Source organism: Balaenoptera musculus, chromosome 17, assembly GCF_009873245.2.
Source record: "Balaenoptera musculus isolate JJ_BM4_2016_0621 chromosome 17, mBalMus1.pri.v3, whole genome shotgun sequence".
NCBI classification, from domain to species: domain Eukaryota; kingdom Metazoa; phylum Chordata; class Mammalia; order Artiodactyla; family Balaenopteridae; genus Balaenoptera; species Balaenoptera musculus.
Window position 1 is genome coordinate 1,050,246 of NC_045801.1, and position 27,597 is coordinate 1,077,842.

The window sequence follows — 27,597 nt, forward strand, 5'->3', positions numbered from 1 at the left end:
GTGGGACAGGGCGCTGCCCAGGCTGGAGACGGGCCCCTCCTCCACTCTCAGCACAGCCCTCCCTCGTGTTGGGGCACCTCGCCTTCCACGCTCTTGGGGCGGGGCCGGCGGCCTCAGGAGAGGCACGTTGTGACGTTCTCCTCTCCTCCCCACCCTGCTGGCCCTGGGTCAGGGGCGGCGCAGCTCCTCTGCCCGCTCCCTGCTCCGGGGGGGCTCGGGAGGTGGGCATCCCCAGGCCCGGCTCCTGGTGTCTGGGAAGAGGCAGAGGGTTGCAGGGTCCTTGGCCCGTTCCCCTCCCTGGAAGCCCGTGTTCTGCACCGTGACCTGAGCCACGTGGCAGTGTGGCCACCACTGACAGTGCTGTCCTGGGCGCCAGGCTGCACGTCTGCCTCGCAAGGCAGCTTTGCACTTTGTTTCCCGGTTTAGACAGAAACCTACTCTGAGCCCCATGTCAGTTTTGGCCTAATGTGTGGGGAGCTGAGGGGCCACGTGGTAGCCCACGTTCACAGCAGGAGTCCTGGGGTCCCCTTCCCACCACCAGTTGTCTGGTCTGGAGGAGGTTCTGGTGCTTCTGTGCTGAGGACCTGACTCCAGAAACATCTGAGAGGAGAGTCAGCTGGAAGTAGGGCAGCTAGCCCGTCAGTTCTGTCGGCCGCTCAGCCCTCATCCACGTTGGGGCAGACGGAAGGTGGGAAGCCGCCGGGCCGCAGCTCCTGGACCCCGTGGGCACTGCCCCTCCCATCGAGAGCCATGGGCTGGATGAGGTGGCCGCTGCCCTGGCCAGGGGAGCGTGTGGAGGCCGGAGCTCCGGAGGGACACAGGGTGGGGGGTGGCTTCCCCTCCTGGGAAGGACTGTGGCCTGAGCGGGGCGGAATCCTCGGCGCCACGTCTGTACTGCTGCCCCGGCCAGCAGATGCCTGGCTTTGGGGCCGCCTGCGTGCAGGGGGAGTGGCAGCTGGCCCGGGCAGGCCAGGTCCAGGGCCCCAGGAGGCGTGGCTGGGGCTCGAGGACTGCACAGCGCCACGGCCCAGAGCCGGCCCCCGGGGCCTGGGCAGCAGGGGGACCCACGAGCACACCCCGGGGCTGAGGCGCACACTGAGCGAGGATTTAATTTTTTTTGTTCGAAGATTTGTGGATTTGCCTGTGCCCTCGCCAGTTTCCAACAAGTTCATTAATCTGAACTGAAGCTGAAATGTGACCTATATCCCTAAACTGCCTGTCACTTTTTTTCTTTCCAAATTCATTTGACATGGAAGTGCAGAATAAACAGAAGCCCCTGTGCTTAAGCAGATGAGTCTGGCGGCTGCTCCATCCCGACTACAAATGGTGCTGTCACAGGGGCTGCCGCTCGCTGGGCTGCCTTATTTTATTTTGTTTTTGTGTCTGTGCGGTAAATCTTTAAGTAATCTCCGGGCAGTTTGTCGAGGTTTGGGCTGCGATTTTGAAGGCTCTAAAATGCTTCTCCGAAGTGACGAGTCATTATTGAAGAGGAATCCAGGGCGAGGATGGGCAGTGTCCCTGCGGGGTGGCCTCAGCTCGACGTCCTCCCTTCACACGTACCCTTGCCGGCTCCCTGGTGAGCAGGAGGCCAGCCTTGGCCCTGCCCGGCCTCCTTCTCACCTCCGGTTATCGGGGTGTTGGGCAGCTCGGGCTGCCGTAACGCAACGCCTCACACGGGGCGGCTTACGCCACAGACGTGTGTTCCTCACGGTCTGGAGGCTGCACGTCTGAGGTCCGGGTGCTGGCCGGGCCCACGTCTCCTCCAGGTTGCAGACGCCACCTGCTCGCCATGTCCTCCCGTGTGGAGGGAGAGCAGAAGCCTCGGGGGTCTTAATGAGGCCACTAACCCCATCACGGGGCCCCACCCCGACGACCTCATCTCACCCTCATCACCGCCCAAAGGCCCCACCTCCAAACAGCATCACACTGGGGTTAGGGCTTCAACATAGGAATTGAAGGGGGGGACACAGCCTTCAGTCAGAGCAGGGAGTGTCCTGCGCAGGCCAGCGGAACTGGGGTCCCCACAGCCTCCTGCCCTCCCCCGAAGGGTGTGGCAGTTAGAGGGACCTGGGGAGAACCCTTCTGGGAAAGCAGTGTTCCCTTCCAGTCGCCTCCACCATGGCCACAGCCCGGGGCCCCGCTCTGTCTCTGGCGAGGCCCCAGCCTGGTGGTGTGCAGGGACCCCTCCCAGCTCAGCCCAGGCCGCAACCCTGTGACAGAGCTAGTAGGGTGCCCAGTGCTGGGCAGCAGGGCTCCCCTGCGGATCCCTGCGGGCAGCCGTCCTGTGTGGGCGAGTTCTCTGCCCGCGGCACTCGCCTCCCAGTAGGCAGGGGGTCAGGAAGCAAGCAGAGGATGAAGCAAATACTTGCACGGGGTGGCAAGTGCTGGGAAGCTCTGAGACTCACCCAGGGTGGACGGACCACCAAGGAGCCCAGAGAAGGCTCCTCTGGGGCTGGGGCCAGTGGGGTCAGTGTGGGCCGCATTGTGAGGGCCTTTCCCGGAGGGCTGGGAAGGAGCCCGGGATGTCTGCTCAGAGGGCAGCAGAGGCTGGCGTGGAAGGTGGGACCTGGGCCCTGCTGCTGGACCTGCAGGGGCCGGGGGGATGTCAGGGTGGGGGCTGCAACCCTTCCTCCCGGCGGCCCCGCTTCCCAGGCTGTGACTGCTGCGTGCAGGCCCTGGGCACACGCCGTGGCCGACCTTGACCTTGACCTGGCTTGCATGGTTCTGGGGGTGCCCGCCTGCCTCTGACCTGGAGCCTGGGGAGCTGCACGCCGCGCCTGGCTCCGTCCAGCCCTGTGCCCCTGGCTGCCCCATGACAGCTCTGCCCGTGGGCGGCTTGTACTGAGAGCCGAGGAGGCCGCTGGGCCAAGCGCCGCTCAGGCTGCCTGCGAAGGGGCTGAGGGGTTGTGGCGAGTGGGTAGCAGAGCTCTGGACTGGTTCTGTTACAGCGGAAAGCGCCCATTTCAAGCGAGGAGGACGTTCCCCGGGTCTCACCGGGACGCCCCCTGGGCTGAGGGTCCTGGATGCCCGCTTCGGGCCCCGCCTGCTCCGTCGGCAGCGGGCAGTCAGGACTGTCCTGGTTTCGTGTCAGAGGCAGGGTTTCCCCGCCGCCCGCCCCCACCCGGCTTGTGCCCGGGGTTGGGGGCAGTGAGAGTGGAGGAAGAGTGGGACAGGAGGAGGGGTCCCCCAACACGTTCTGCGGGGCCTGCTCTCTGCCCTGACGGGGCTGTCCCCTCCAGGAGAAGGGCCTTCCATCTGGGCTGGAGCTCGGGGGTTGTTCGGGTTGTGGCTTTCAGTTGGGTGGCACCTGAGCATTTTCTTTCCCCGGTCCCTCTGTGTCGCAGCTCAGGCCTGGCGGAGCAGAGCAGGCGGGGTCCCCGGGCGGGGGCTGCAGTGGCTTCTAGCTGCCCCTGGGCTTGCGGAAGAGGAGCCAGTCTACTCACTCCCCAGGTGTCCGTGGAGGGCCTGTCCTGCGTCAGGCCCCAGCCTGCTTGGAAGCTGCGGCCCAGTGGGGGACAGAGTGTCCTGGGCCGGAAGGCCTCTCCGCAGCCCTGGGTCTCCCCCAGGCCTGGCTGCGGTGAGTGGGCGTGACCAGGCCCAGGGGCTCTCCCCCGGCAGGGGAAATGACACACACCGCACGGGGGAGCCGCGAGACGGCCGGGCAGGAGGCAGAGCAGGTTCACGGGCGGAGGTGTGACCAGGCCTAAGGCTTCAGGGGCTAGTCTGGTCAAGTAGCGAGCGGCCCTGGCCCAGGTCCTGCTCGGGGGCGCCTGGCCTCCCAGGGCCCTGCTGACCACTGACCGCCACTCTCTCTGCCTGGCCCTGCAGATGGTCGCCACTGGGCTGTAGCCCTGCTCTGTGGCTTGTGGCCTGAGCGGGCCGCTTTTATGTCAGCACGTTGGGGGCAGCGCCCTGTTGCTGCTGACCACCCCTCAGCCCCAGGAGGGCTGTGAGCCGGGGGCTGTCGTGTGGGAGGGGTGCATGGAGGAGCCAGGGCGGGCCTGGGCCAGTGGGGAGGGCGAGGGCGGGGGCGGGGGCGGGGGCTGTCGCCGTGCGCTCCTGGCTCACTCCTGGTCCCTCTCCTAGTCAGTGTCTTGCGTTTAATTTTGGGGGGTAACTTTATTTCACATACTTCTGCACTTACAGAAAAGCTGCAAAAGTAGTACACGGAACTGCTGTGTATTCTTCACCTAAATCCACCGGTTATTTGTACCTTGCCCCGTCTGCTGTATTGTTTCCACTCTCTGACCACAGACCACCGTTTGTGAGGGCGTTGCAGCCTCGGTGCCCTTGACCGGGGCAGCAGAGGCCTCCTCGTGCGTGGCGGGACTCAGCTTCGCCGTTTGGGCAGGAGCGCTGTGGGTCCCTCTGGGTGTTTGTGGCGTCGAGCCTGTGTGGGCGTCCTGTTCCTCGCTGGGCCTCACCCGCTCCTTCTAGACCCTTAGTGATTTCCAGCCCCTCATTCCTTCCATATCGGTTGGTCGGGGTCCTGTAAGGAACTGCTGTCCCTCATCCCCTGTTGCCTTGTATATTCATTTATTTGTAATGGTATGGACTCCCGATTCTTATTTTTCAGGCTGTAATCTGTTGATGTGATTCATTCGACCCTCCGTTGGCCACGGCGCTGGCCCGCGGAGGCCCCCTCTGGGCTGGCCCTGTCTCCTTTCCACGTGGCACCGTCACTCACCGAGCCTCCCTCACCTGCCCAGTGGAAGCTTCCAGGCTCACCTGGGACTTGCCCTCTTCCAGCCCGGAACCAGCCGCGTCTGCGGACCCCGGCTCCTGACAGCACAGTGGCTCCTGGCCGCTCGCAGCCGCGCTGCCGAGGGGTGACGGGAGCATGTCGCGCGGGTCCGGGCAGCGGGGCGCATCCTCCTTGCAGGCCTTCCTGGGTCAGATCCGCGCACCTGTGCGCACAGCTGTCTCCGTGCTGCTGCTGCTGCTTCAGGCCGCCTCCCCCTGTGCCCTCGCGACTCCCCTGAGGAGCCCTCTTCTGGCCGCTTTCACTGTGGTCCTTCTGGCTGGTTCCAGACGCCGCAGGGGAGGTGCACACTCGGCATGTCCGCCTGCAGCCACCCCCAGCGATTGCTGGTTGCCCTGCTCTCGCGGGCGGGCGGCTCCCCGCTCTCACGGGGCTCTTTGTGTAGACGCGGCTCCCCTCCCGGAGCAGCGCCCCCTGTCTGCTCCAGTTCCCATCGCAGCACGTTCTCAAGGTGCCGTGGCATCTCGTCGTGGTTTAATTTGAATTTCCCTGATTACCAGTCATGTTGAACGCTTAGGCATGGGATTGTTTAAGGCCGTTCTTGTGTTCTTTTGTGCTCACATCTTTTGCCCGTTTTTAATTGCTGGTTTGTCTCCTGTTCTTGAGTTGCGGGAGTGGTCCACTTGTTCAAGGCCCTGTGTCCACGCCTTTCCTGGCCAAGTCGGCCTCAGCTTGAATGAGCGCTTTGTTTCCTGCCCAGGAGTCTGGTGGTGGGTCCACGGGGGCTCTCGGCCCTCTGGGGGGCTTGTGCCCTGTGGCTGCTGTGCCGCCATCCTCAGCCCCACGTTCAGTGTGAGGTCAAGGGCCCTTCCCCCCGGAGGCTCTCACCTGGCTCTGCTCTCTGCCAGCATCGCCTCCCCAGCCCCCGAGGGAGCCCTGCAGGCCTGCGTCTCCTGGGGGACCTGGAGCCCCAGAGGGGAAGCCTGGCCTTTCTCAACCTCTCCGGGCCCGCAGGCTGCTGCTCTGTGCTGGACCCCGTCCTCTGCCCTCACTCACATGCACCCCTCACCAGCCCCGGGCCTGGGAGTGGTCAGAGAACAGCCTTTCCTGTGCCACGGGAGCCGCCAAGAGCATCCCTCAGGGTGGGTTTGGAAGAAGTAGGTAAAGAAATCAGAGCAGGAAGGACTTCCCTGGTGGCGCCGTGCTTAAGAATCCGCCTGCCAATGCAGGGGACACGGATTCGAGCCCTGGTCCAGGAAGATCCCACATGCTGCGGAGCAACTAAGTCCGTGCGCCACAACTGCTGAGCCCACGTGCCACAACTGCTGAAGCCCGCGTGCCTGGAGCCCGTGCTCCGGAACAAGAGAAGCCACCGCAATGAGAAGCCCGCGCACCGCAACGAAGAGTAGCCCCCGCTTGTCGCAACTAGAGAAAGCCCACGCGCAGCAACGAAGACCCAACGCAGCAAAAAATAAATAAATTTATTTATTTAAAAAGCAAAAAGAAAAAAGGATTATGAGAAAAGAAATCAGAGCAGGAAGTTTGGCCTGAGGGTGACAGGGAGGTGTGACCCAGCTCTTGGTGCTGAGCTTTGGAGAGATTAGGGTGGGGCCTCTTTAAGGGAATTGGTGGGCGCCAGTAGGGGTCAGGGAGGGACCTGGGGTGACCCTGCCCCCTCCCCTCCTGCCCCCCACCCCCGCCTGCTTCCCCACGTGGTGCTGAAGCAGGTCTCCTCTGGCAGGTTTTTTAGAATTTTATTTTATGAGAACAGGCGGTTACGGCTCCCCAAGTGCTGTAAAAGTTAATGTGATGGCCTCCCTGCGCCTGGGCTCATTTTTATAATTTTTTATTTTATGAAACAGGACAGAGAGCTTAGTGACTTATTACTATTCATTTCGTTTCAGTGCAGTAAATATTGATTCAGTTGGGGGTTTTCAATTTAAACCACTCGGCGATTATATAAAATATTACCGGCCTCTGAAATTATGCTTACCGATCCCTTCGGCTGCTCATTAAGGAAGGAGTGCAGTTGTAGGTCCCTTTGCCTTCATCATTCTAATAAATGGGCTGAGGTGCGTTTCTGCACGGGAGGTGCCGCGGAAACTGCTGGCGGGGGCCTGACAGCAAGGGTGCAACTCTTAATTTGGAAGTCGGTTCAAAGCGCGTCTTGGTTATTTATTTATCTCTCTGTCTGAGTCTAGCAGGCCTTTCAGCTGTCGGCAGCCCTGAGGCCTGAATGCCTGCCTGCGCTCCCCGGTGGGTTTGGGGAGGGCCTGGGGCTCGGGCGACAATGTGGGGCCTTGACTCCTCACCCCCTTGATGGTTTCGGGGAGGTGAGGGAGGAGACCAGCCTTGCCAGGGCACAGCCGTCCCCTGTCGGCACTGAGGCTGGGACGTTGAGGGCTACCCGCTCTCCCTCCGGAACCTGGTCCAGAAGGGGGGCCTTTCTTGGCCACGTTAGAGCCCAGCCCCACGCTGGCAGGGCCAGGCCTGGGATGCAGGACCCTGAGGAGAGGGCCCTGGGCGCCAGGGCCCAGCTGGTGCACAGGCCGAGGTGGCCCTGCTGCCCTCCTTCTCTTCTGTGCCCTCTGTCAAGCACCGCCACCGGTGTGGGCTGGCACGTGGAACCCCCCGCCCTCAGGAGCCGAGCACCAGGCCAGCCTGGCCCTCTGGGTCCGGGGTCTGTTCATTCTCTCAGTCCCCGTCCTGCCCCGTGTGGGCAGCTCTAGGACGGACCCGTGTGATGTCAGGGGACACGGCCAGCGCTGCAGGGAGTCAGCACTAAGGGTCCGGAGCCCTGAGTGAGGGGAGGCTGCGCTCGGCCGGGCCACCCCAGTGCCACGCGGCCCCTGCGCTCCCAGGCAGGGGCGAGGCTGAGCCATCCTCCTCCTCGGCTCTCTGTGCTGGCACTGCGGGGGCATTGACATGGGGTGCACGGGTGCCTGGTGTGGGGTGGGGCCGGGTGGGGCTCACGTGCCTCTTCCCCATCCGTCCGAGCCTCCGGCCCGTCCTCCCCAGTGGCCGCACAGCCCCCCGTGACAGTTGCCCCCAACGCAGCTCTGTGCCACCACTTCTTCCCTGGCCATGGGGACCACTGGTGTGGGCCCAGGGTCACAGGCACGATAGCCAGAGTGTTTGTGGCGAGACCACGTGACAGGTGGCACCTGTGTTCCATCTGCAGACGGTGTGGGAGCGGAGGCTGGCGGCCTACACTGGAGCCCCCGTTTGCTCCGTCTCAGGCCAGGGGCTGCCATTCCGTGGCCATGGTCCCCTCCCTCTCTGGGCCCGTGGTGAGCTGGCCCGGAGCTCGCTGGCCCAGGGTGCATCCCTGGGTCAGTGTCCCTGAGGGCCATGCTGGTAGGCAGGAGCTGCCGCACAGGGCTGGGGCCAAGGCTGGGGTGCAGGGCACAGCGGCCCCCCTGAGAAGGCCAGGGCGCTCTGCCGCAGGTCCCTTCTGGGACGGTCTCTGTCGTCCGGCCAGCCCCAGCCCTGCTGCTCCCTTGTCTGTGTGTGACTTGGGCCCTCTAGCCTTCAGTCCTCTTGCTTCATCCCTTGGCCCTGCTTTCTTGTCGCTGCCTCCGCACATTGGTGTCTTTCTCTCCATGGACGGACGTGCGCATGCCTCCCTCTGTCCTGCTCCCACTGCCCCGCGCCCTTCCTCTCGCGGTGTGGGGCGCCGCTCCCTGGCGCCTCAGGCGTGCACGGGGTGCCGGGGACAGGGAGGTGAGGAGGGCGGGTGTGCCGAGTGGCCGGGACCCCGGCGGTGGCAGGCTGTGAGGCGCTCTTACGCTAGAACGCCCGAGCCTGGCACCACCCCGCGGCCCGGCGCCCTCCCCCAGCCTCCGTGCCTCGCTGCAGCTGCCCCACGGGGAAGGGCTCTCCCAGGCCACCCTCCGGGCCTGCTTCGCCTGCCATAGCGCACTGCGTCTTGATCATGAGATGTGCAGGGGGCTTCCTCGCCCTACGGGAGCTGGCTTGTGTGGCCAAGGCCTGCCCAGCAGCCTCCAGACCGGCGTGGAAAAGGGTCAGGCAGGCGGGCGCCTCGCCCGGGCCTGGCTCCTTGTGGGCCGACGCTGACGGGACAGCACCCTGCAGGGCCCCGTGCGACGCTGCCACTGCCACGGCCAAAGCACAGGCCACGGTGTGGCCTCCCCGTGCACTTGGTGACAGCACAGCGACTCACAGAGGAGGAGTGGGACAGGCCAGGTTGGGTGTTTCAGGATAAACCTAGAGAGAGCGTGCCTGCCGTTGGCCCCGGGGGAAGCTTTGTTCCGAAGGCAGCGGGACTGTTGGAAGGAAGCTGGGCAGGTCCCGTGAGGTCCCTCCCCGTGGAGCCCTGTGGGAGATGGCCCTCGGTTGTGCCCAGGCCCTGGCCACACGTTGCACTGTGGGCCCTCGTGCGTCTGTGTCGGTGTCCCGGGGGATGAGGAGCAGGGGAAGCTGAAAAGACTGCCCCCGACAGGAAGAAATAAAACGGCCTTGTCCACCCAGTGGTTCCTGGGTGCCTTACACAATCAAACACCGTTTTAAATACCACTTTTATCCTGGCTTTAGAGGTGGTAGTAAAGCATCGTCCAAATAATCAATACCATATTTAACTCTCTGCGTATGTCCACCCTCCTGCCTGATCTTACCCCACGGCACGATTCCCCTCTCGGGGCCGAGCTGGGGCCTCTGGAGATGGGTGGGGGGGAGGCGTTGTTCTAGGGGTCTGGGTAGCTTAGGATAATGGGCTCCCCACGATGGCTGCGGGGTCCGGGGGGCCCCCCCTGCTGAGGACCATGCCCAAAGGGCTCCCACAAGCAGGTGCCCGCTCAGGCCCCTGGTGGGCCTCAGGCAGCCTGGCCGCCACCTCCTCCCTGGGCCCCACCCTGTGGCATCAGCCCTGCTCCGCGTCACCCTCAGCTTCTCTGGGCAGGGGGCTCCCAAAGGGCACAGGGGCACCCAAGGAGCTGCTGGGCCCTTGGGGGGTGGGGTGGGCATGTCCTCCCCCTGCCGTGGCTCGGCACGTAACCTCCCCCCGCCAGCATGTCGCCATGCGAGTCCTCAGAGGTGGGCCTTTGGTTCGCCCCTCTTCCGCCCCTGGCCATTGAGGGCTCCACACAGGACCGGGGCTGCAGAGCCAGAATGTCGTCCATCCACTGCTGGGGCGTCCCCGTCGCATCTTCTCCCACCTGGCACCCTGCTAAGGCTGTCAGAGGGCCTCTTCAGCCACTTCACGTGCCAGCTGGTGGACGGTGGAGGAATCGTGGGGTGTCTCCTTTCAAACGTTTGTCCCGAGTGGGAGGGGCTGCAGTTGCACAGACCTCTGCCCGGTGACGGCTGCCCTTCCCCCGGCCACCCCTGCCGCGGGGCAGTCACCGTGGCCAGGCAGGACCCTGAGCCCAGCTCCAGCTGAGCCGGGCTCTGGGCCCGCACTCCCACCCCCTGGAGCCAGAGCAGCAGGCGGGTGCGGAGCTGGCTCATTTTCCTCGGACTTTCTTCGAAGTCAGCAAGGTTTCTGTGGCTGCCCCACCCACTCCCCAGAGTGAGGGGCCCCGGTTTAATTTGCGGTGAGACGCCTGTTAAGATCGCGTCCGCTTCCCAAGTCAGCACTTAATTGGCAAGGCGCTTGATTTAACAGCGTGGGAGCCTCCACCGGAAAAATGGCTTGAATAAATCACCGTCTGACGCCAGAAAATAGATATAATCTCAGCATTAACTACATTAATAGTAGCAGGAGCCGAATTAAGAAAGCCATAAAGCATAGGCGGGGGAGCATAAATTATGGCCCAGGCTCTGTCCCCTTGGCAAGGCAGATCCTCTGGGGGTGGGGCAGGGCGGAGGGGGTGCTCCAGGCCCCTCCCAGTCCGCCCCGCCCTGCCCACTTGCCTGGTAGGGGCCCAGGCGGGTATGCCCAGGTCGGGGCTTGCATGTGGGCGAGGCCAGGCCACCTGCCTGATCCCGCCCTGCTGGGCTCAGGCGTCTGGCCCTGGGAGGGTGGGCTTTGCCGCTCTGCCCTCCGGGGCTCCCCCACCCCACCCCTAGGACCTCCTTGGGGCCGGGCCCTGGCTGAGCGCTTTCCACCCGGACCATCCTCCACCAGCAGGTGCTAGCAAGGTCTCTGCCGTGTGAGACCCAGCGCCGATGGGACCGCACTGCCGCCACGTCCTCCCTCCCACAGATGGCTCTGCCCAGTGGTGTCTGCAGCCCGGAAGTGTTCCCGAGGCAAGGAAGTGACATTTGGCTTGCCGCGTAGGTGGCTACAGCCTGACCCGGCTGTTGAAGTTGTGCCTCTTTTGTCTACCTCATTGAGGTCGGTTCATCCAGGAGGGGCCGCCCTGGTTCTGGGCTTTAGGGAGAGCCAGGGGGGCACCTCCTGCCATGCTGGTTTGCATCTTCTCGTGTCCTCCTTGGTGTTAGCTGCCACTGCCAGAAGCTTTTTGACAATTTACTGAAGGAGAATGCTATCCAGTTTTTGTTTTTTTTTTTTTCCCCACACCACATGGCCTGTGGGAATCTCAGTTCCCCGACCAGGGATTGAACCCGGGCCACAGCAGCGAAAGCATGAAATCCTAACCGCTAGACCACCAGGGAACTCTTTTAATTTCAGTTTTATTCATACCCTTTGTCAAGTTCAACATTCTCTATAGGTACCATTCATTTGTCTCTGGCCTGTTTCTTACAGGTTTTCAAGACTCTCTAAGTATTCGGGGTGGGGGGCACCCTTTTGGATTTTTAACAGAACTTTTTACTTTTCTGTGTTCTTAAATCTGTCAGTCTTTCAAGACTTAGTATATTGATTTGCTTAGAACAGCCTTCCTCATCCCAAGATTACATGAGTTCAATTATTTTCTTCTAGTGCTATGTTTTCAAGGTTTGCATTTAAAACTGTAACCTACCTGGACTTTATTGGGGACATGGTGTAAGACTAAAGGTCAAATTTAATTTTGCTTAACGCTTACCTGGTTGTCTCTGGACCACTAGACGTTCAGACTTTTTTTCCACTATTTAAAAATGTCACTTTTGTCATGTACAAATCTTGTTCCTGAACTTGGCCTTCTGGACAAATCTTTCTCTTTGATTTCCCTTTGCAAAACATTTGTGGTGGTTTGTATTTTCAGTGGTCAGTTCTGTGGGTTTTCATCTTGCGTGCCTACCGCACAGGTCAGCGTATGCACACCTCCTGCTCCGGAAGCTCCCACATGCTCCCTCCCGTCACATCCCCAGCCAGCCAACCCATAGGTCCCACTCCTCTGGCCTCTGGCCTCTAGACTAGCTCTGTCTCAAAACTTTTGAACTTCATACGAGTGGATTCATATAGTAGGTACTGTTTTGTGTGTAACTTCTTTTGCTCACCATTTGTTGTGGACTGAATCATCCAAATTCATAGGCTGAGTCCCTGAATCCCAGTGTGGCTGTATTTGGAGATGAGGCCTTTACAGAGGTGGTTAAGGTTAAATGTGGTCATTTAGGGTGGGGCCCTAATCTGATAGGTTTGGTGTCTTTATAAGAAGAGGAAGAGACACCAGAGCTGAGCACTCAGACGCCACCTGCAGGCCAGGAAGAAAGGCCTCACCAGGAACCAGCCCTGCTGGTGCTCCAGAACTGCGGCCAATCTAGCCGCCTGTCTGTGGTGCCTTATGGCAGCCTGAGCCAGCTGAGACGGTGCTGGGTGCAGCAGAGGCGCCTTCTTTTTCCTCACCGTGCCGTACTCCTCTCAGGGTGCGCCACACTGGGCTCCTTTTGCTCTCCATGGACGTCTGGGTTATTTCCGGTCTCTGCTGCTCTCTGTCCTGTTGGGCATGTTGCCGAGTGACTGGGAGCCCTCCTCTCTATGGAACTGTGGCCTCAGCGGGTGGATGGATGCTGGGCTGTAGCAGGGAAGGCCGGTCTCCCCCATGGCTGTCCTAGCCTGCACTTGTGCCACAGTGTGAGGGTGCTCCGGTCACAGGGGCTGGGGTGGTATCTCACGTCCCGATGACTCACGGTGCCAGCGTCTTCTCCCACTTCTGCAGTCCTTCGTGAAGCGCCCCGTGGAGTCTTTTGCCCACTTTTGTATTAGTTTGTCTTTTTATTGATTTGCTAGTGTTCTTTATATATTATGGCTACATTTCTCTGTCAGATATCTTCTCACAGTGTGGGGCTTGCCTTTCAATGCTGTCTAATTTATCAGTCTCTTATGAGTAGTGCTCTGTGTCGTGTTGAAGAAATAGTTGCCTACCCCAAGGTCACGCTTTTTTCTAGAAGTTTGGCTATTTTAACGTTTATATTCAGCCTACGATCCTTTGTGAGTTAACTTTTACTCGACGTCTGAGGTGGGGGGGTCAAGGTTTCTTTGTCTCCTCCCAGAGACGTTTGCTGAGACGAGCCCCTCCCCCCACCGAAATGCAGAGCCGGAGACTGTGCTCTTGCTGGGCTGTCCGTCCTCACCACCCACCTGTGTGTCTGGCCTCCGTATTCTTCAGGTGAACCGTAGCAACACTGGCTCAGTTTCTCAGCCTTCCCCAGCCAGCCAGCCTCCAAACCCACCCACCTGCATTTAAGCTTCTCATCTGCCCGCTGTGCAGGGCTTGCCTCGTCTCAGTCTTGCAGGAACAGTGTTGCGTGGGTTTTGCCTGTCTCCGGGCACACCTGCTGAGGTGTCGCCTTTAGTGTTTTGTTTTGCCTTTTCTCGTGGCCCCAGCCAGTCCTGCTGGTGTCTTGGAGGCTTTGACGGGCGTGTGTTCACTTTGCAGCTAGCTACCTGCTCGCCCTCTGACTCTCAGGAGCTTTTGCTGTTGAGCTCGTGGGCCTTTCCCTGGAGTTGCGTGGATCCTGCCGTCTGCGCAGCCCCCACCCCCTTCCCCGGGGAGCCAGGCTGTGCTCACGTGTGACTCTAGGAGGAGCCGTCCCACTGGGGACTGTGGGGGAGGGGCACCTGCCCCCCCCCATCTCCTCTCTTCCTGAGTCTCTTTAGGTAGCGGTGACATGCGGGTCCCTGAGGGCTGGGGCTTGTAGCATTTGGGGGTCTGGTCGTGTTCCCACTGTGTCACATGCTCCCGCTTGGGCTGCCCTCCAGTGTCTCTCAGCTTGGCCACGTCCAGGTGCTGGGGCCCCTTCGTGACGTACACGCAAGCGTGAATGTCCTAGGGGGTCACCAGAGGGACACGGGCGACTGGCGTGAGAGCCAGAGGTGCAGCGGGGGTGCAGGGAGCTGCCTGCCGAGCAGGTGGCAGCCCTGGGCCCTGGGACCAGAGGGGAGCTGGAGAGCCGGGGAGGGGTGTAGGTGGCCAGGGCCCTCTAACCCCGAGCCGTAGGCCACGTGGCGCTCAGCGAGCGAGGGGTTGCGAGCTGCGTCCCGAGCAGGGCCGGCTGCAAGGTGGAGCATGCCGAGCGCCAGCCGACAGGGCTGCCGGGCAGTGCGAGGGCAGAGGCCCCGAGATGGGCCGCCAGGCAGGTAGGTGATGGGAGGCCTGGCCAAGGAGCGCGAGCCCTCTGCTGCCAGAGGTTAGGTGGCCTGGCTTTTCACTGGGGCCTCGGCCCGTCCCACCACCAGGGCTCCGCGGGGGCGCTCTCTGGGCTGGTCCCCGCGTCCCTGGTGATGGGGGTCAGAGCCATGGACACCAGGGCACAGAGGAGGGGTTGCTCTGAGGATGGTGTGTGGGCAGCAGGGGCTGACGGGCCGGCCCAGCTTTGAGGAGGGAGCCTGAGGAAGCACCCTCGGGGCTCGGCGGGGGCAGAGTCTGAGGTCTTGGCTCAGGGTGGGACGTGGAGGGGTGGTGGAGGCTGGGCTGGACCTGAAGCCCGGGCATCGCGGATGGTGCCCGGGGGTGTCCTCGGGTTGCAAAGGCCGGGTACCGGATGAGCCAGACGACTGGCACAGGGCTCCTTCAGGGGTGTCCTCTGGGAGCCAGAGAACCTGGGGCTGGCGCTCTACTGCCTGAGCAGCCTTCCCTCGTCTGTTGCCCACGTGGAGCCGCTCCCCGATGCAGCCCTGTGGGAGAGGGCTGGGATGGGTGGGCTGGACTTCACGGGCACGGTGAGCCGGTGGGGGGCGGTGGGGGGGAGTTGGTGGGCAAGAGAGAGCGACGTGGGAGGGGCCGAGGGAGCAGAGGAAGGGCCCGCCCTTCCTGCTGACTGACCAGCAGTCAGGGGCCAGGGGAGCCCTGGGCGACAGCCCAGCCTGGAGGGCGACCCTTGGGCGCAGAGGACCGGGGTCCCGCCCTGGGCTACACCAGCCATTTGGCTGCCTGATCCTGGCCTCCCCCCCAGCCCCTCAGCCCAGCGAGCTGAACTCTGCCCTCTGGAGTGGGGCCATTAAGGCCCAATAATACCTGTTTTTTGCAGCTAACATACAAAACACCAATAGCTTCAGCTGAAATGGATTTTTAAAAGTGTCATTTTATGGAGAATTTTACTTTCTATCTTGTTGTTTATTAGGCTCTTAAAGGGAAAGCTTGTAATGCATGCATTGATCGAAATACCAATTGAATAGATGTGAGCACATAAAACAACCCAGCCCCGCCTCCTGCAGCCGTGGCGCTCGTACTGCAGGCAGCACGATTAGTGTTGCCCACCAGATGCCGGCTGGCCAGGGGCGCCCCGAATCATTTCTGTTCGTTACCGGGGAGAGATGGGGCGGGGTCCCTTGGGAAGGAGCAGCGCCCTCAGAGACGACGCCTAGGTGTCCTGCTGGGTCAGGGGGGCCCGTGGGAGCCAGCCCCCTGCCTGCACCCCCCGCCCCCCCAGTTCCACCCTCAAGTGCTCAGCCTGTGCCCTGGGCCGGCCCGCCCTCTCCAGGGCCGTCCTGTCCTTGTCGCGACCCACCAGGGCCCTCAGGCCTCAGCTCCCCCCCGGACCCGTAGCCCCGCATCCACTGCGAGCAGGTGTGTCCTGGGAAGCCGAGCCATCACCTCGCCCCTGCCCCAGGGTGGCCGGGACCACACTCAGGAGGAGCACATCATGTGCCGGGAGGAGGGTCCTAGGAAGCCAGGTGGCCCCAGTCATCCCGAGGCCCGCACCGTCCGTCCGTCCGTCCATCCGCTGAGTCCCTGGCTCCCGGGAGCCCGCCCTGCCACCCCTCCTGGACCCTAGCCCCCGAGGGCCTCTGTCCCTCGCCCCCAGAACCCAGAACGTTCTGTCAGCACCTGCACGACAGGATACCCTGCACGACGGCCAGGACCCCGAGTGAGGCCTCGGCTGGGAGGGCACAGCCTGTGGCGGGGAGCCAGGCTGTCAGCGTTTCCGTGGAAAGCCCGCTTAAGCAGTTTGCAGCCGTCACGGTGGCGGCAGCGGCTGAGCCTGACCTACTTGGGATTCGCCGCGCAGCCGCCTCCCCGGGCGCCCCTTCTGCTGACGGCGCACTCCCCGCTTGCCTGGAGCTGCGTGGAAGCCGCTCCATTTCCTGAAAAATGCTTCCCCGCTTGTTTTCTCTGCTCCCGGCCAGCCTGCCCGCCTCCCGGCCCTCCGCTGCCCAGCCCCGGCCTCAGTCCCTCCAGCTGAGCCCAGGGGCCTCTCCTGGTGTAAGTGCCCCGCGTGTCCCGTCTCCCGCCCACCGAGGTGTCCTGTCTGCGTGTCTCCCCTCACACCTCAGGGCACCCCGGTGTGCGGGACCCGGGTGGCCCCCCAGCCTCCCTCCTGGTGTGCGTTCACCCAGCACCAGTCACTGGAGCCCCCGCTCGCCAGCACGGCCCCCGCCCCGTGGTGCTCGCTCCCAGGTGTGACACGGCCCTATGCGGGGCCTGGGGCCCGTGACAGTGAGCCGTCGGGGTTTGGGGGAGGCTTCCCAAGGACCTGACGTCTGAGCTTGGTCTCCAGGCAGACCCGTGTGACAGGCAGAGGGACGGCCCATGCGCAGGCCCGGCTCGAGGGGGGTCACAGTGCCCTCCAGGAAGCAGTGGCCGGTGAGGGCCCGAGAGACCCGCCTGCAGGGGGGCAGGTGGAGCGCGGGGAGCTTGAGCAGACGTTGCAGCTTTCAAACCAGCTGATGGGACGGGGACCCCACCAGGGAGCCGTGAATGAGGGCAGGACCCCAGACTGCCTCTGGGGCGAGAGGGCAGCTTCCTCGGTGACGGTGACAGAGGTCTGGGCTGCGTCCCCATCCCGGGGCGGGGCGGGGCGTGCGGAGGAGGGGAGCAGACTGGGGGGACTGGGAAGAAGGTGCCAGCAAAACGCCTCTGTGCCTGGGGGGCCTTCCCGTGGGAACATAGCCGTCGGTTCCGCCAGCAACTTCTCGTCCGGGCGCGGGCTCCCTGGGCCTGGCTCTGTCCCCGGCAGGGTCTCTCCCACCCGCTCTGGGTCCACGTGGCCTGTGCCAGGCTGCCTTAGGACTGGGTGCTGAGAGGCCTGGCCCTCAGCAGTGGATGCGCCGGAGCGGGGCCCCTTCAGCTCCAGTGTGGTCCTGCCATCCCACCTGAGCAGTGACAGCCGAGGAGGAGCCCGGCGGGGCTGTGCTGGCGGCCTGAGGCAGTGTCGGTTTAGAGGCCAGTGGACCTGGCGAGGAGGCCCGGGCACCCGGGCGCAGCTCCAGGGTGACGCTCACCCTGCCCAGGGTGTCCTGGAGGCTGGGGCTGCTTCCAGGGTCTCCAGGGCCAGGCCGGCTCCCTGCCCCTTGCCTCCCTGCACCCGACTGTGCCCTCTGTTAGGAGGAGCCACTCTGTGGGCCTTCAGGTGACGTGGCCCGGCAGGCTGCCTGTCCTCGGCCCAGGGTCTTGGGTGCACTGGGGCAGGCGAGGTGCGTGGTGTTCAGGAGCTGGTCTGCCTGTCCACTCCGTGCATGCACACCTGTGCCCCAGGCTGCCAGGCCGCTTAGCCGAGGATGCCCTGGCTGGGCCCATCTCAGCCGTGCAGCCCGAGAAGCAGACCCGCAGCAGGGGCGCCCTGCGCACGGTGTTGGGGGCTACACAGACCTGCTTGGGCAGTGGCCAGGGAGCCTGGGTGTCCAGGGCCAGCCTTCGAAACCGCTGGGGGGTGGGGGAGCCCTGGCAGGCTGGGCACTCGGCCGCTGACAGCAGTGCGCCCCGCAGGCCGAGCAGAGGATGCGTCACGCTCATCCTGGCTCCTTGGGGAGAGCTTTCCTGTCTTACCCAGACCCTGACGCCCCGTCTCTCGGGTCCCTTTTCCCTGGGACTTTCTACTCGCTTCCCGGGTACAGCAGGTGAGAGGGGCCTCAGAGGGCAGAGCCCCTTGGAGTTCCTGGATGGCCTTGGGCCTAGAAGTTTCTAGCTGCTCCCCAGACAGCGGGCACGCGGACCGCTTTTCTTTTTAAACCTACTTTTGTGGCGTGTGTGTCTTTCTCCCCATTACTGCCGCTTTTCATTTAGAACGTTATCTCCCCCCCACCTGTCCTTCGTGGCCCCCAGGGGGCCGAGGGGTGGCCCAGCCCTCACCCCAGAGTAGTCAAGGTTATGGTGATAAATCCTGGGGCATTGTCACTGCTATTCGGAGTAAATTGGCTGGCCGCTTTCGGGCTGAAGGAAAGATAATTTGCTGTAGTATTTCAAATGGATTAGAAATGGATTTGAAGGGAAAGTTCATGCCTCCCATCACAAAGGCGAGAAGGAGGACTATCGTAAGGCACGGTTCCCTCCCTGGCCTTCATTATCCACGCTTAATACCTTTCCTATTTTCCAGCGTTAATGAAATTTCCTGGCGGCAGGGGCCTGCCGGACGGATGGGAGAAGCTTTAGATCTGAGGCTCCTGTTGTAGAAAAGGAATTACAGGCCCTTGCAGCGAGGGCAGGCGTGTTCTCTGGGTCCTTGGCCCTGCTATTATCTCATTAATTTTATTCCCTCTTCTCAATACAGTTCGTTTCCAAAGGCTGTCCTCTCCATTAGTGTAACAATTTACTGGAGTGCTGTGACACCCACGGCAGTGAAAAGCTACAAGGCGTTTGGGGCGGGGGGGCCCCCCAGCCCACTGTTCCAGCCCCCGCCTGCCCGGCACCTGCCGGGCCACAGGTCCAAAGTCAGTGGGACCAGCGGGAGAGGGAAGGGCAGAGGCGGCTCTGCGAGACTGCAGGCCAGGCCGGTTTCCATGGGCGGGGGGCCCTCCCCAACCCTCGCCAGCCCTCCCCAAGTTCTTTGGGTGCATCCACCTCCCCCAGGCAGCCCCAGGGCACCATCTGGGAATGCAGCTTCTCCCAGCTTGGCTCCCAGGCTCCTGGGGTGCCCCTGGGAGCTGTGGGTCCAGGGCTGTTGTCGTGCTGCAGCCCTGCGCCCAGGCACGCGGGGTCCTCGGGCCCAGGTGTAGAGCACAGACTGTGAGCGCAGAGCCGGGGCCTCGGCGCAGGAGGCCTGCTGCGCCTCCGCTCCTCCCAGAGGCCCGCAGTCGCCCCGTCACTGCACCAGAGCCCAGGGACATGGCTTTTCGGGTCGGAAGGGGGATGGATCGGTCGGTCGTGTTCATCCATGAGAATAATCAACGTTGTCGCGAGAAAGAAGCGTCACCTGGGACGGGCGTTTTAGCTGTAAGAGCAAATTGCGGAGGGCAGTGATTAACAGGGCCGCTTCTTCTCCGGGGCGGGGGGGCCAGCAACAGCCCCAGACTGAGGCTCCTCCCTGCACAGAGCGGCGGGGCGCAGGCCCTCGTGGGGGGCCGCCCAGGGGGCCGGCGCATGCTCTGCCCTGAAGCTTCCAGCTCCTTCTGACCCCAGGACCTGCTGGCCTCCACCCCGCTGGGCCCTGCCTGGGCGGGCCTCCTCTTCCCTTGGGCTGCCACGTGCTGCTTGAATCCCGCGGCGTCGCCTGCGTGGCTGCCTCTGGGGGCGGTGGTCTGTCCCTGTCCGGCCTCAGCCAGGAGCGCGTGCCCACAGGTGGGGAGCTTTCTCACCCCTCGAAGGGCCTGACTCCCTCCCTCCCCCCGTCTCTCACGTTTGATGGGGGCCAGCTCCGTGGGCGGAGGGAGAGGCAGGTGGGAGAGGGGGTGCCCCTGGTAAGGGGAGGGGCGGCTTAGCGCGTCTTCGTTCCCGGCAAGCGCAGTCCCACGGTCGCGATGCACAGCCTGTGCCGGAGGCTGGGGGCCGGCCCTGAGCGGCCACCCCGTGGTGAGGGCCTGGGTGCCACGAGCCGCCGGCACTCGGGGGGGCAACCCTGGGTGCACAGGTGGGGGCTGTGGAGTGAGAGGGCCCCGACGCTGCCCCTGGCCCAGGGCTGGCAGATGAAAGGGCTGCTGCTTTGTGGGCGGGGAGACCTCTGAGGACTCGGGACGGTGCGGGGCTGGGCGCTGGGGCTGTCGGGGGCCTCTCGGCCTCGGGCTAAGTGAGCTGTGGCGGCCACTGGCCTGGGCTCTGCTCTCAACCTTGGGGCTCAGGACTCGGGCCAAGCTGTGCATTTCGGGCAGCAGCCACAGCTCCTGCAGAGGGTCCCCGGCTCCCAAGGCTGACAGCGTTCTGCAGTGAGGGGAGGAGACCCCACCCAGGCCTGCCCCTCCTCACACCTCCACCTGGCCTTGGTGCGAGCCCAGGGGACAGGGCAGGTGCCCTGAGGCCACAGCGGGTAGATCTGCGGTCCCAAGGTCCGGGAGAGCCTAGAGGTCTGGCTCCTCCCCCAGAGGATGCCCACATGCCCCGTGAGAGGGCAGCTGGGGCCTGTCGGCACGGCCAGTGTGGGCCGGGCTGCCGAGGACCCTTGGCAGGAGTCCTTCGCTCCACGTTTGGTGTTTGTGAACTTAAGTTTTAATTAAGGGAAGCTGGGTTGCGTGCTTTCTGGCGGGAAGTCCTCCTCGGCCTCCCGCCTGGCGCTGCCGCTTCGGGCCCCCAGCGCCCGGCTCACTCGGCTGGTTACAACGACCCCCAACTCGCAGATGGAGAGATGGAGGCCAAGGGGTGGGCCAGCTTGCGTGCTAGGGTGCCCGGAGGCCTGCCGCGTCCCGTCTGCGCTTCAGACCCAGGTCTGGGCGCCCCCCCACTGGCCCTAGGGAGCCAGGAAAGGGTGTACTGCTGCCCAGGTGGAGTTGGGGTTCATATGCTCCCAGGGGAAGGGGCTGCAGGGCGTGGGGGCCTCAACGGGAGCACTTTGGAGAACCCAGAGGGAGGGTGCCATGTGTGCCCCAGGACGGGCCCTGACTTCAGCTGGCTCCTCTGCTGGGCCCCAAGCTGCCGCTGGTGGCACTGCCTGCAGTAGGGCCACCCTCCTCACGCCCCGCCCCTCCTGCTGCTTGGGGGCCATCTTCGGGTAGAGGTGATGCTCACGCGACAGCCGGTGCCCCCTTGCCCAGGTTTGCCAGTGGGGCCCGAATGTACACTGGGTGGTGACAGCGTGATGATTAGAATCTGAGCTCATAGGGAATTAAGCTCAATTTGCATAAACAGATTCCTGCTGAAATGCACGGGGAGGGGGGGGGGCAAGGCCAAGTCCTTCTGGAGCCCTGAGGCCCTGGGCAGCGGGAGGGCCTTGGACCCCTCGTGGCAGCTCGGGGAGCAGGTCCACCAGGGCAGCTGCAGGCCCACCATCTGTGGGACCTGGGTCTGGGGCTGTGCGGCCGCTGCCCGCTGTGTGTCTGTCGGGGGACTTCTCCCGACCCGTCTGCCCTTGGGCTGGCCTGGGCGTCCGCTAATCCCAGGACAGGCGGCTCAGTCCTCTGTCAGCCCTTGACCTCGAGACTTCAGTCTTTCCCCCGACACAGCTTGCCGGCGGGAGCGGGGTCTGTGAGCCTGTCCCCTCCCAGTCTCCGTGCAGGGCCCTCCGTGCAGTGGAAAGAGAGGCGGGGAGGGCGGGCAGTGGAGCTTGCTGACCCCACAGCACGGCCTTCCCAAAGCCGGGGTGGCACCACTGGGGCAGCGTCCAGGAGGTGTTCCCGGGCAGTGGTGACGGCCACAGGCCTTGGAGTAGACCCTCAGGGCCGCCTTAGTGCAAGCACCGAGGGCACAAAGGAGCCCTCTCGAAGCTGTGTCGCAGGGGCGCGCGTGTTGGAGGGGGAGGCTCAGCCCCAGCCTGGTTGGTGGGGTTGAGGGTGCCCCCTCCTGTGCCAGCGGAGGGCGGGGGGCAGAGGTTTCCCGACCGCGGGCCCTGGGGCTGGGCTGACAGGCGTTCCCTGTCCTTGCAGGTCCTTGGTGCTGAACGGCCTGCGTACTGCTGCAGCAGGTGGGAAAGCCCAGCCCGGCTCCCCTCGGTGGCGGAACAAAGGCTACCGCTGCATCGGAGGCGTCCTCTACAAGGTGTCGGCCAACAAGCTCTCCAAGACCTATGGCCGGCCCGGCAGCGACGGGGGCAGCAGGCCCCTCCTGCGCGCAGGTGAGGCTCCTGGCGGGTGAGGGCTGTGCGTGCACCGTTGCTCTAGGCTGGCCACCGGTCGGAGGCCCGGGGCGTGGGGCTCTCCCGGAGCCGGCCCGAGCGAGGGCTCCCCAGACAGCGCCCCAGCCCCAGGGCCGTTTCACTCCTGCTCGCAGAGCCTCAGGAATTGCCCCTCACAAGGCTGGCAGCGGCCACGATGGGGAGGCCCCCCAGGGACTGCTCGGGCGCACCTGCCTCTTGCTTGGCTAAGCCGCCTCTGATTTTCTGTGTTTTGCTCCTGGACAAAGGAGATGAGCCAGGTATGGTAAACGCGGCCTGGGCGAGTGAACACCTGGGGCTGCGGTGCCTAATCGCTTTGGCAACGCCTCCCCGCTGTGCCTGGAGGCCGTCACCACCACATGCGCCCCCAGGCTGCGGAGAAGGAGATGCTTTGGATTTGCTTAGTGTGCACGTTAACTAGAAAAATATTTTGGTTTCAGTCCAATTTTACTCTTTTCCTTTGCTGTCGAAAAGGGAAAAAAACAGGGAGAGGTTGCAGGTGGTACGGGGATTGCACAGGCCCAGCTACCCCCAGCCCCCAGCCCGACCCACCCAAAGGGGCAGGAGGGAGAAGAGGCCCGGTCCAGGGAGGAGGCGGGGCGTGGGTGACAGCCCGAGGGCCCCTCCCGGAAGCCCTGCCTCTCTTCTCCCAGGGCCTCGGTCTGTTGGCCTGGGGCGCCCGGCTGCTGAATTCCAGGCCAGGTGCCCCGGGCTCCCCAGGACAGGCAGTCTCCGCCCGCCTCGTGCCTGCTTCCCACCTTGCGGGGTTGGGCTGTGTGGCCTCCCAGGGCCTCTGCCCCGACCTCGAGAGCTTGGTGGTGGAGGAGCGGGTGCACAGCCCTGGCCGGGCTCCTCAGGGGCTTCGGTGAGCCTCAGCCCGGGGGGCCGGGGCCTGGGGTCAGGGGACAGCCCTGCCCCACCCCGATTGCCTCTGACACCAGAGCTCAGCGGGCCTGTAGCACGTGGGCTCGTAGTCTGTGGGGCCCACACGCAGCTGTGGGCATCTCAGAGGGCAGGGACCTCAGACCCCTCCTCTGTCCACGGCCGCTTCCAGCCTGCTGCTGCCCCTGAGCCGGGCCCCTCACGGGGCTGCCGCAGCCAGGCCTGCTGGCGGGCTGGACAGGGCCGTGGGTGCCCGGGCATCCAGACAAGCCCACAGGCATTGCGGGGCCCCACCTTCGAGCCGCTGCCCCGGGGTGCCGTGAGAGCCGGTGGGCGGGGCCGGCGTTAGGGACTGTGGGGCACTTCTCCCCGGGGAGGATGCCACGCTGAGCCCGCTGCCCTCCAAGTGCTGAGCTCCGCAGGGTCCCACCTCCCTGCTCAGACAGAGCGGTGGGGACAGGACGGCTGCAGGGTGGCGCCCTGGCCTTCCCCACCCCTCTTCCCCCAGCCCTCCAGCCTCTGGGCGATTAGGTGAGGTGAGGTGGGGGTGGAGGCCTCCTCCCTGCCGACCCGCCCCTGCGGGCAGCCCTGGGGCTCAGCCCTCCCACCTCAGGGTCGGGGCTGGGAGGTGGGGTTTGGAGCACAGACCACAGGGCAGCCTGTCCTGGGGGCACGAGGCCGGCCCAACACAGCAGCAGCGGCCTGGACCCCCACACGGGTGGCCGACTCTTGGCTGTAAGGCAGGTGGATTGCTCCCAGCTGTGGGAATGCCTGTGGACCGGCAGCCCACTTAGGTGAATGATAATTAAGGAAAGAAATTTTCTCCTCCGGAGTCGACAGAGCTTTGACTTCAGCGAGAAAGTGCAGGCCTCCTTGGGAGGGGGCGGGGGCTCCACCCCCTCTCCTCCTGGCTGCCGGCCTCTCTGGGACAGCATCAGCCCCTGGTTGGGGTGCCCGAGCCATCCCAGGCTTCGTTGGGGAGAGCCTTGCCCTGCCCAGCTCCCAAGCCCCAGGGGCAGGGCCTTCTAGCAGGCAAACCCCGCTTCCCTGGAACCCCGGGGCCAAGCACTTCCTCCCAGGTCTAAGGTCTGCCCACCCGAAGGGCCCAACCCTGGGACCCCTCCCCACATGCTTCGGCCTGGAACCTGGCGGGGGTCCCCCCAGGCGGTGGCTGTGACGGGGGCTCCACTGGGCCTGGCCTGTGCCTCGGCCCCGAGAGCCAGCAGGTCCCTGCAGTGGAGCAGAAGCCCCGCGTCCCCCTGCCAGAGCCGCCTCGCTCGGCCTGGGCTGCAGGCCCGGCTCCCAGGCTTCTCCTGAGCCCCAGGCCCCAGACCGAGGCAGAAGTAGGCTGTGGTGGGCAGTCTCCCTGCTGCTGCTGACCTGCCACCACGCGCCCTGGGCAGGTAGTGCGGGGGGGTGGGGGGGGGCGGTGTCTGAGTCGCTGCCTGGGCGGGGGGCTGCCTCCCCGCCTGAGTCTATTTTGGGAAGACCCCTGGGAAGTGCAAGCTCTCCGGAAGGCTCAGTGCCTCCTGCTCCGAGGTCGCCAAGGGTTTTCAGCTGAACTTTTCAGCGCCTCCACGCCTCTTTTCAAACAGCTACTTTATGTGCATTTTTTAGCACTGCAAAGTATTTGAAAAGGTGCCTCCTGTTCTTGTAAAAACTCCTACCGGGCCCTGCACTGGCATTTTTTTTAAGAGCAGAAGTGGAAAGAGGAGTAAACCTGCCCGCCCCCTGCCCCGACCAGAGGCCAGGCCTGCGGGCCGCCCTGACAGGCAGGCACATGGCGACAGCGGCCCCTGGCGGGGGCAGATGGCGCCACAGCGTCGCCGGCAGCCTGGGTGGCTGCCCCGGCAGCCGCGCTCACCGGCAGTGATCAGATTGCACCGTCGCCCTCAGGCTGGCAGGTGGAGGGCCACCGCATGCCATCTGGACTGGCCTCCACTGCCACCCCGAGGATGGGTGTCCCCGGCCTGGAAACCAGACTCTAGTATGGCCTGGAGCCATCCTAAGACCCCCTCCCCGCCAGCCCTCACGCTCTGAGCCCCCTCTCTCCCTTCTGTGTCATCGCGTTCCCTTCCCCCATTCACACAGTAACTCAGCCGCCTGGGCCACCGTGCAGAGCACTTCCCTCCTGCCGGGGTCTTGCGGCACAGCCCTGGAGCCGCCTTTTTTAACTTGAGGAGACTGAGGGTCAGAGGAGGGCAGACGCTGGCCAGCAGGGCAGTGAGGGCACTGGCCCAGAACGGGCTCACAGAGCGTCCAGGGAGCGGTCAGGGCTTAGCAGAGGGTGGGATGTGGAGGAGGGCGTCTGAGGGTCCGGCCTGTGGGGCGCAAAGGGGTTTGGGTTTGGACAGGCCAAGTGAAGTGTCAGAACACTGGTGTGACTGGGTGAGGAGCTCGGGAGACCAAGCTGAGCGGGCCCTGGGAAAGGATGCCCTGGGGCGAGCCAGGGAGAGGGCCCTACAGGTGACAGGAGGGCCGCCTGCCCAGGCCTCCCACGTGGCTCCGGCTCCGGTGGGGCGGGGGGCTTGGGGCCAGGCAGCTTGGGGGTGTCCCTTTTTAAACCTGGGATGCTTTGTCATCGCCTCAGGTCCCTAGAATTTCTGAGTGATGTCACTCGTGCCTCCTGCTGCCGGATCCATTTCAGCAGCTGCCTGTGGGAAACCGGATCTGGTCTGGGAAGGGTCATGTGTGTGTTGAGGAACTGTGGCCGTCCTGAGCAGCTCTCACCCTGCCCGGCCCGCCTTGGTCCTGGGGAGTGACCTGGTATCAAAAAGGCAGGCGGGAGCCGTATATTAGCCCAGATGCCCCTTCTGCAGGGTGAGCTCACACCGCAGAAGACAGCGCCACTCGCTTGCCCCGCGTCCCCTGCCCCCAGGGCCCAGCCCCACCCGAACCCCAGCTGCCCTGGCTGAGCGTCCACCTGTTCCCTTCCTGTCGCCACCGACCACTTTGTGAGCAACTCCCCTTCAGGCCACAGTCAGTGACCTCGGAGAGGCCTTGCTTGGTCTGTGCACTTGGGGTTTTGAGGAGTGTCTTACAAGGTGCCTCCGAAACTGTGAGGAGCGGGTACCCGCCAGGGCCTCCAGCCACACAACGCAGGCCGAGGTCGGCACACAGCTTCCTCAGGGCCTGGCAGTGAGGATTTCAGGATTTGTGGCCATACACATCTTTTTTGTTTTTATCTTATGACGCTTTAAATAAGCTATTCTTAGCTACTGCATTACCAGCTGGCATTCCCAGACCCCACTCAGGTCACGCGTCCCTGGGTTCTGCTCCAGACAGAGGAAGGTGGCAGGGAAGCCCCACCACCCACTGTTCCTGGGACCACTTGCCTTGAGAGAAGACCACCGGCCAGGGACTTCCCTGGTGGCGCAGTGGTTAAGAATCCGCCTGCCAATGCAGGGGACACGGGTTCGAGCCCTGGTCCGGGAAGATCCCACATGCTGTGGAGCAATTAAGCCCGTGCACCACAACTGCTGAGCCTGTGCTCTAGAGCCCGCAAGTCACAGCTGCCAAGCCCACGTGCCACAACTACTGAAGCTTGCGCGCCTAGAGCCCGTGCTCCGCAACAAAGAGAAGCCACCACAGTGAGAAGCCCGCGCACCGCAACGAAGAGTAGCCCCCGCTCGCCACAACTAGAGGAAGCCCGTGCATAGCAACGAAGACCCAGTGCAGCCAAAAATAAATAAATAAATAAATAAATTTAAAAAAAAAAAAAAAAAGACCACTGGCCAGCAACCAGGGCGGCCTCAGGGAGCTGTGCCACCAGACCTGGTCCCTGAGCCTTCGTCCCCGCCCGCTTCTGCCTTCTGGCCTCGGCCTCTCCCCTGCACGGGGCTGGGAGGTGGCCTGGCAGGGGTCCAGGAGGGCAAGCGGTTTCCTGGAGGGAAACCAGGAGGGGTTTCCTGAGGGTGGGGCTGAGGGTGGGGCATCCCAGGGGGCCGGTGCCAGGCAGGTGAGCGGGGAGAGGGCAGAGCCCGGGGCGGTGGGCCTGGAGTGACCGGCCTCTCCCCCCCACAGGCCGCTTGGACCCTGCCAGCAGCTGCAGCCGCTCCCTGGCCAGGTACGTCCCTTGGGGTTGGGGGCGGGGTGCTCCCCGTCCTTCCGGGGCTCATGGACGTCTGCCCCCTCCCCAGCCGGGCCGTGCAGCGCAGCCTGGCCATCGTGCGGCAGGCGCGGCAGAGGCGGCGGCGGAGGAAGGAGGAGTACTGCATGTACTACAACCGCTTCGGCAGGTGCAACCGCGGCGAGCACTGCCCCTACATCCACGACCCCGAGAAGGTGGCCGTGTGCACCAGGTGCGCCCGCCGCGGCCTCCCTGCAGGTGGGGTGGGGGCTGGCGCGGACTCCCCGCCCCTCAGACCCTCCCTGTTTGCCTAGGTTTGTTCGGGGCACGTGCAAGAAGACGGACGGGACCTGCCCCTTCTCCCACCACGTCTCCAAGGAGAAGGTGAGTTTTCCCCTGTCCCCTGCGCCCGTGGGTGGGGGGGTGGGACCTGGAGGCTCTGCCCCTCCAGCCCGCCACGTGCCCAGTGGCCCCCAGGTGCGCCTGGGCTTGGCGAGGGGCAGCTGCGTGGGGCTGGGCCGTGGCGGAGGGGGGCGCACAGCTGGGCCCCCCACAGTGCGGGGAGCTCTGAGGTCAGGGGTCAGTGCTGGCCGGGGGGCCGCCCGCCGCCCGGAGCGGGGGCTGCAGCGGGTCAGGGGAGGCGGGATCAGGCAGAGGCGTGCTGCTGCTGCAGCTTTTCCCCTTGAGGAACTTGAAAAGAATCAGCATTTTT

General features: G+C 64.1%; 1 protein-coding gene across 1 annotated transcript in view; it reads left to right on the plus strand.

Annotated features, from left to right (window-relative positions):
- The window catches only part of ZC3H3 (zinc finger CCCH-type containing 3), an 82,329-nt gene that overhangs the window by 34,276 nt on the left and 20,456 nt on the right, over nt 1-27,597 (plus strand). Inside the window, exons 5-8 of the mRNA XM_036830902.1 lie at nt 21,708-21,895; nt 26,840-26,882; nt 26,956-27,117; nt 27,200-27,269. Coding sequence (XP_036686797.1) covers nt 21,708-21,895; nt 26,840-26,882; nt 26,956-27,117; nt 27,200-27,269 — 463 coding nt within the window. The remainder of the gene's footprint in view (nt 1-21,707; nt 21,896-26,839; nt 26,883-26,955; nt 27,118-27,199; nt 27,270-27,597) is intronic.